The sequence below is a fragment of the Daphnia pulicaria genome, chromosome 1 (assembly GCF_021234035.1).
Source record: "Daphnia pulicaria isolate SC F1-1A chromosome 1, SC_F0-13Bv2, whole genome shotgun sequence".
NCBI lineage: Eukaryota > Metazoa > Arthropoda > Branchiopoda > Diplostraca > Daphniidae > Daphnia > Daphnia pulicaria.
In genome coordinates this window covers 8,314,567-8,323,177 of record NC_060913.1, presented here as the reverse complement: position 1 = coordinate 8,323,177, position 8,611 = coordinate 8,314,567, and the positions used below count along the sequence as shown (strand labels likewise).

General features: G+C 38.4%; 1 protein-coding gene across 2 annotated transcripts in view; it reads right to left on the bottom strand.

Annotated features, from left to right (window-relative positions):
- Positions 1-2,545: 2,545 nt before the first annotated feature.
- The window catches only part of LOC124349445 (endocuticle structural glycoprotein ABD-4-like), a 152,525-nt gene continuing 146,459 nt past the window's right edge, over positions 2,546-8,611 (bottom strand). Inside the window, exons 1-3 of one of the 2 annotated variants that reach the window (XM_046800067.1) lie at positions 3,312-3,405; positions 3,052-3,242; positions 2,546-2,983 (exon numbers count right to left, since the gene is read on the bottom strand). In XM_046800067.1, the coding sequence (XP_046656023.1) occupies positions 2,641-2,983; positions 3,052-3,242; positions 3,312-3,320 (543 nt within the window). In that variant the 5' untranslated portion in view covers positions 3,321-3,405 and the 3' untranslated portion in view covers positions 2,546-2,640. Of the gene's footprint in view, positions 2,984-3,051; positions 3,243-3,311; positions 3,406-8,611 lie in introns of those variants that run through there. The other variant, XM_046800077.1, reaches the window with a different exon arrangement.

Genomic DNA, 8,611 nt, shown 5'->3' with positions numbered 1-8,611 from the left:
TGAGATGAAAAATAGAAGAAACAGGAGACAGGATAAGACACTTGTTGACACAGCACTAGAACTCAACACAGAGCTCAACACTAATAACTCTCGGTACACAAGAAGGGACCGGTAACTGTTAGAAACGATTGAAGAAGGGAACTAAGATGAATCAAGACTAGAACAGGAACACAAGACGGAAGTAAATCAAGAACTAAAGACTGGAAGAGAACTGACGTAAATCAAGAGCTGAAAGAGACTGAACTGGAACTGACGGATCGAGAGTTCCTTATAAACCCTCGTACAAAATGCTAAATATAAATGTTTGCAAATCGAGAACAAAGGTAAGAACATTCCAGATTGGCAGCTGCAAACAAACGTGTTTGTAGCTGCAAATCTAGCTTCATAATTCTAATTAAGCTGGTTTAAGCATAATAAAATTATAATAATGGAAGAAGCAGTACATGAAGCGTATACAATAAAAGCTTGGCCAAAATAACTATAGCGCTTGTTTCGCACATGACTATATATGGTATGCGTGAATAATATTCAAATAAAATAGTATAATAATTCAGCGCGCGCTATCTAAGCGGACGCTTCATTACACTTGCTTTAACAGCTGAAAATTATCGAAGCGGTAGAAAAGGAAACATTTAAGTAAGACTCCGTTTGCTACTCAAGTGAAGAAGGGTCCGATTTAGGAATTATTATATTACATGGACCGAGTTTAAACTAAGTAGCTAATACTTAATTGAAAATTAAACAAAATAAGTCACTTGTCGGGTACCTGGGCATAATCGAGTGGTGAATGACTACAGGTGTGTTATAGTGGACGGAAGCGATCACTGAAGTGGTCCAGTAACTCGTCAGTGAAGTAAGGACAAATTGTGTAGCAGCATAAAAAGGATGGAAGCCAGATGAGCGTGTGTCTCGAAGATAAGGATAGAGTAGAACGTTGGTGGTGGAAGTCACTCTTCTCATAGATGGGGATCTTGCGAGCTCTGTAAAGAAAATGTATCACATTAATGAAAATACAAAAATGAATAAAACATATCAATCTTTACCTTTTCTAAGAAGCACACTGAAATGTTCATGATAAAAACCAGTAAAAATGGCATTCACAGCAACCAACAGCATAACTCCTTGTGTCGAGATAAATTTTTGATGGTCAAGAAAGTGTCATAAACATTTTTGCAGCAGTATGGTGGCAGGTGATATTGATGCTTTACCTATATCATTTGAGTGATGAATATAGTAAGGCATAATTTGATTCTCATCCAGCAGATCTGGTATGTTTACAAACACATGGCAAGTATGTTATTCATTCCAGACTCTTCATGTCACTGAAATTCTAAGTGGCAGTGGGAAAAAGAACGCTATGTTACTTACAAATTTACACGAATTTACCTATGAAAAATAAAACTCTACCTATCCCTTGGCTGAGTGTCCTTCTAAACAGAAGTAGAAAAAGCCATAACAAAAGACAAGCTGCTGCAGGTTAAACCACCAAAATTGCAAGATTCTGAAAAGATCCTGTAGTTCATGAGCAAGAGTACCTATGTTATATGAAAATCTGAATTATGATGGTCTTAATGCTTCACTGTTTTGGTATGGTAGCAGCAAAGAGAAAATTACCTATCTCGGAACATTTGTATTCCACTATGTGTGGGCTTCAAATATGGGTTTTAGGCTTTTGTTATCCTGAAGATCATGATGAACAATGAGTCAGTGACTGAGCGCTAAGCCAACTTGTTGGAATGACAGCATACATCTAGACTTGCAGAAATAAATTGGTATAATATACAAAATGAGGAAACTAGGGCAAACTAAACCTACATAAGATGCAAAGTTCAGCTTGATATTTGAAATCACAGAAAAACTAAGTATAAATTACTAAATTAGCAACACTTTGTTTCGCGCAATTCATGTTAAATTGTTAATTACGTTAATTAAGGTTGCAGTCTTCTGAGTACTCGGCAGCTGCCATTTTGTTAATTTTTAGTTTGTCTGCAAGATTGAAATCACTAGTCACTACAGCGTATTGAATCTATTTCCCTTTATCACTTTCAACTGAATTCACTGATTTGTGTAAGCTGCTTAGAACGAATTTATAAAACAAAGCAAAAGAAAATTGAACACAACACAAACAGCAGCATCAGCTATGCCAGCAGCCAGCAGGAAACAAGACGCGTCGCGTCACGGCCTCTTTAAGGCGGGAAAACCAAATTTAAATTAGTAAACAGCAACCCAATCGAAAAGATTTTCGAAAAAACTTTGAAGATTGAAAGTGAGCATTGAGCAATATAATAATACAATTAAACGATGAACATGGCAGAATGGCAGTTATAAATTCATCCAGTTATCAGTTTGAAATGTTTTTTTATGTTTTTTTTCTTAAATGAATTTTTCTATTTGCGGAATTGAAGGAGCTATTTGGGCTGAAAGCTGAAACCTCCAATAGTCATCGCTGAATAAGCAAATTTTTATTGCTTCTGGCAATCCAATAAGGGAATCATTTTATTAGCTATTTATGGCGGAACCACAAAGAAAATGTAATAACAAGAAATGAATATTTGGAAAGTACTTTATTAATTTAATCAAACTTCGTCATGGTACAGTCTGGGTACAGCTCTAGATAACACACCGGACGTCATTTATAATTTAATAAGTATTGTAGGTATTGTAGCTGCCTGCACCGGTGCGACGGTAAGGGAGGGCAGGGGCAACTGGGAGTTCGTATTCGTGAACGGGAGCAACTGGGAGCTCGTAAACGTGGACGGGAGCGACGGGCAAGTGGTCGCCCTTTGGCCGGAATCCGTTTTCATCGGCGGTCCAGGTCAGAGTGAATTTCTCGCCTTCGGGTGAGACCCAGTAAGAGGATCCAGCGTTGGTGTTGCCATAAACGTCGTCGTAAGTGGCTTTGCCATAAGAATCGTAGGCGACGCCTTGCATCTTCTTCTGCACCTGCGATTCCTCACGGGTCGTGTAGTCGGATCCAGAGTAGCTGCAAAATTAACAAAAATAATTTGTATTAGTATTTTCCTAATTAATTTAAAGAGAATAAGGACTTACCCCCATTTGCTGCTTCCGTCGAGATTGCGGACGTCGTGTTGGCTGGTGATGGTGATTCCGCCATATCTGTTGTCCTTGTTGTAGCCGGAAGAACCGTAGCTGGGAGATGTCATGTAACTGGAGTCTCTATGGGTTGACTCATAGCCGGAAGGAGCGGCGACAGCAACGGCCAGGAGAGCAGCGACAACAAACTATAAATAAAAATGAAATTTAACTAGTAAAAAATGAAATTGAATAAATTGGATTAAATTATTAGTTACCAGCTTCATGTTGATTCGATTGTTTGGTCGTACGAATGATACTTTGAATGGACAACTGCTCGACTTTTTATACTCGCCGATGCTCCCATAAAACAGTCAACTATCTAAATCTCTCAGTGAAAGGCCGTCAGTTTGATTTGACCCGATTTTTCGTTTTTGGTGTTTACTGTCATACTTTGTTGTCCCCCAGCAGCAAAGGCTGGCCGCGCCCATTGCGAATTCGAGTCCATTCTAATTGCGAAATGTTCGACTAAATTTCTTAACTGTAACAATATGTTAAAAAGTGCAGACGTTACAGCAAAACTCCATACGAAATTTCAGTCAAAAAATTTTATTAAATTAAAATATTCCCAGCACATCGACAACCGGTATTTAACGTTCAATAGGAATATAAATGGGCATGCACTTTCAAAAATTAACATATAACGGCATTCCATTTTGTTTTCATCTTTCCTGTGAAATGTTCATAAACTCATACTAAGTGAAACAATTTAATAATTGATCGAAATTTTAAAGAACACAACTTGAATTTAATCGACTTCATTCAGCGACGGAGTACTGAAAACCAGCAGGGGATTCCCCATGAAAAGTTTGGCATTGAACTGAATCTAAAAAAAAAAATTTTTGAACAGGTTTTTCATACCCAATCACACTTCCAAGCGCAAGTGTAGGAAAAGGGCCGGCATCGTTCGCTAGTCACTGTTGTCTTTATTAACGCCAATAAATTAGCATATACGTTCAATTCACTTTGCAGTTGAGCAAAGATGATTTTTGCTCTGGGGAAAAATGACTTGGCTGCATATAGGAAAGCTACAATTTTACGACAAAGGTAAACTGTTGTTATCGGTTGATTCCGGCAGCAACAAGTATCACGTGCTGTAGTGGAAGCCCTGGAAGCGATGCAATTAAATCATCAGATATTTGATCCCTGAAAACCAACAACAAGAAAAGAAAAAATGTTAACAATTAAAATGCTAAATGATTTAATTTTGATTGGATTTAGGTATTAATTGAGTGGATGGAAGTTTCATACCCTGGCGGCGACTGTTGGCAACGTCGGGGATTGGCCGTATCTATTCTAATCTACTGGACCTGTTTTTTGCCGGGTAGATAAAAATAAAACACCCAGGTAATCTTATAAAAGTAGGCCTATTAAAATTTTTCCTCAAAATGTTCTTTAATTGTTTTATTTTATTTTAACTGGATTGAATTTATGTCAACCGTAAATTCCTCGGAAATAACTGCCAAACGGTTAATAAATATAGATGTAACATTTCAAAATACTGACGGCAAATAAAACAATTAATAGTAGGAGCAGAGTGGGAGAGTTGGATGGGGCGTGGCTTTAATATCAGAACACATCGAGGCCGAAGTTCGACTCCCCAAGGGAACATGGTTAGTTGACCACTCAACCATCAGGTGGCGCGAATCGTCCACATTTGTATAAGAGACCCAAATCTGCGCCACATGACCGAGAGTCTAGGGGGCTTGATGATTCCACTGAGATTGAGGAGGGGAGATAATCTCGAAGTAATCACGGCCAGACTAGCTGTATGTTGGTTTGGTACAATCTGATGAAAAATCGGTTTGTGCTTAGTCCCCCTATACTCGGAGGAGGGAACGTCAGGTTTGCTTGCAATCCTGCACGGGAAAATCCAACTGGCTCAGGTGAAATACCCTGAGAAACAGTGAATAATACCCTTCCCTGATGGCAAAGGGAAAATCCACCGAAAGTCCTTCCGTAATTCCGGTTCTCCGGATGCGTTCAGAAATCGCCCTACACTAGCCAAATGTGGGACGTTATTGAAATATTTTGATCGAATTTCAATCAACACATCGGGCAAACTGCATTCTCTAGAAGACTTAGAAAAATGACATAATAGAATTTTTTTAAATAACAGAATTCTATGTCAGACCGACAATATATCGTCTATAGCAGTTGTTTAATACGCATGCAAGCCTCATGTTACGCAATTCTGAAATTTAGCGAGAGTAAATCAATCCGTTAACGATCCAATTCTCGTTAACGAAACACTAAATTAACTTCCCACCTCATTTACGGATTTGACAAACAAGAATCCTAGTTGTGCAGAAAACAGAAAACAACTTTTCTTTCTTAAATTTCAACTGTCAAAAATGTAATTAAATACAAAAATTTGAATGTCGACAACGGTTATTTTACGTTCATTACGAATACAAATGGGCCTGCGCTTTCAAAAGTGCAAGTATTATTCCATTTTGTTTCTTTATTTACTGTGAGATATTTATCAACTCATACCTAATTACCCACTGAATCAGTTTAGAGGAAAAAGTTCAATTGATCGATATCATATCATCATGATCGAGCCAGAAGGGGATTCCCCATTGAAAGTTTGGCATTGAACTGAATTTTGAAAAACACAAAGGAAAGTTTGAACAGGTTTTACATACCGAATCACACTGCCGAACTTAAAAGTGTGGACCTGCAGGAAACGTGTTATGCTGAAGGCCGCACCGTTGCTACTTGCTAGTCAATGATGTCTTTATTAACGCCACTAATTCACGTCCACCGCACTGTTGCAGTCGAAGAATGAAATCTCTGCAAAAAGATTAAAACAAGTAAATAAAAGTCAAATCTGAAACTTCAAAACACCAAACGAATTTGATAAGAAATAGAAAATTGCAGACAACATAGGCACTTGTCTTTTTGGGAGGAATAAAAAGTTTTGCCTTGCCACGCCCTCTTCGGATATTATTTCCTATGACCTAACAATTTGTTGATTAAGAATAGACGCACCTCCTTTCACGTGAGCCAAAGGAAACGGATGACGTCAAATATTTCCAACAGCTGTCGACTGTCGAGTAAAAGGCACCCCAACTGGCACCGGATTGATTAAGTCACCAATCAGCCAGCACAGACTTCACAGCCGTTCAAGCATAAAATAGATGCTCTTCTTTTACTAAATAAAGTGTATCAACGCGATATCGCTCATTAGGTAATCGATGCAGGGATACACGCTACTTCATTCGGAAAACATTCAACAGTATATTAAAATGCTACGTTTCTTTCTAAGAAATAAAATTTCAATCTCATAGCAAATAGTCGATGACTAATGAACATGATCAAATTTAACGAGATAAAATCCGAACCACTCACTGAAGATAGGAGGGAACTGGGAAGTGAAAATAATTCAATTAATACTCGATTGATTTGGTTTCAAGTTAGGGACTTACGTACCGAATGAAATGCAAATGCTTCGACTACTCGGGGGATACTTAACGATCCGGTGGAAGGAACCAACGTCACTTTAATCTGCCGCATTTCCGAATTACAAGCTACGAGTTCAAATTTTTTAAATTGGACTTACGAGACTAACGGAGAAGTGCGAACCATTGATACGGAAAACCCACCACTAGGTCTCAAAGCATTGGCAAACTGAAAATCGCCTAAATTAATTTTACACCTTTACTTTTTGTTTTAAATTAAATTCTACGAATCCTAATGCAGGTATTCAGGTAACGGAGAATGAGATCAAAACACATCAAAACTATTTGTCAAAACATGAGCAACGACTGCACTTACACAACATAACACTGAACGTCACGTTTTTGGTAGTGTGTTGCACCAAAATCCAGTGCAACCATTCAGACTAGGAGTAATTCAAAGATAGAAACAAATTTAACTCACTTTAAATGAGGTGCTGAGAATGGTGAAGATTCGCCAGTTTGGCACATGTATCGTCAACCCTGGTGATTAAAGCTTCTTCTACAGCTCCGCCAAGGAAGGAGCCTTCAAAGAAGATGGGGAAAAAGATTTCGTATCGTTCCAGGAAATTCTCTATAAACTGAATAGCCCCGCAAAAGTCATTCGTCACATCCTCAGGCACTAGGAATTCAAAAAACAATTCGGTTTTAAAGTAATAATAACTTTACATGAATTTTGTAAGTCGAGTTACCAAGTGGTTGGATGAGATTGTCTATAGATGGTTCTTCGTAAAAGTAGACAATCATGAAATAATTGTAATCGTAGTCGTCGGTGGATTCGTCGTCTTTCGAGAAAACTTTTTCGTCGCTGGAAACACTTTCGGTCCAGTCCAATCCAACCACAGTCCTTTTTTACTAAGCTGGGAAGTGAAAAAAATTTAATGGATACTCGATTAATTTGGCTTAAGTTTGCTTTAATTTTCAGTCCATGGGTTGCACCGGCAAAAGGGGGGGATCGCGACCGTGAAATTAAAATGAAATTAAAATTCTTCAAGTGAAATTACGTTAAAAAAAAAACCGTCCCACATTTGGCTGATGTAGGGCGATTTAACACATCCGGATCCTTCCGGAATTACCGAAGGCTTTCGGTGGATTTTCCCTTTGCCATCAGGGAAGGGTATTGTCACTGTTCTCAGGGTATTTCACCTGAGCCTGTTGGATTTTAACGCAGGCTTGCAACCAAACCTAACGTGCCCGAAACATGTCCGATACATGGGGCGAAGCTTTACTCTTCTAAACCAACATACAGCGAGTCTGAAATGGTTAAACCTTTGGTTTAACTACCCCCCTAGACTCTCGTTTGTGTGACGCAGAGTTGGGCGGGGCGCCACCCAGTGGTTGGGTGGTGAACCATTTATGTTTCTTTGGAGAATCGAACTCAGGGCTCGATACGTTCTAATGTTAAAGCCACGCCCTATCTGAGTCACCCACTCTGCTCACACAATTAAATGTTTCATTTGACGCCAGAATTTTGACATGTAACACCTCAGTTTTAACATTTAGCAGTTATTTCGGAATGATTTTAGTGTGACTTGAATTAAAACCAAATTAAATGAAATTAAACGACGAAATAAATCATGAATACTGTGGGGAAAAAATGTAAATATTTCAAAAAGATTACTTGGATGTTTTTCTTCCTGTGATGAGTGTGATCTAACCGGCAAAAAAAAGGTCCAGTAGATTAGAATAGACACGTCCAATCCCCGACGTTGCCAACATCCGCCGCCAGGGTATGACACTCTATCGGACGATAATCCGGTATTCCATCCACTCAATTAAATATTAATAACTAAATCCAATGAAAATTAAATCAAACAATAAAAAATGTGCTACGTTAATTGACAGAAAGATTCCCTGGTGTCTAGCCGGCCAAAAATCTAATAGATACTGAATCGTCCACATTTGTATAAAAGGCCAAAATGCGCATCATATTAGTGCATATTAGTTTATGTCAACCGTTAATCCTTCGGAAATAACTGCCAAATGGTTAATAAATAGATGTCATATGTCAAAATTGTGGCGTCAAATAAAACATTCCATTGTGTGAACAGAGTGGG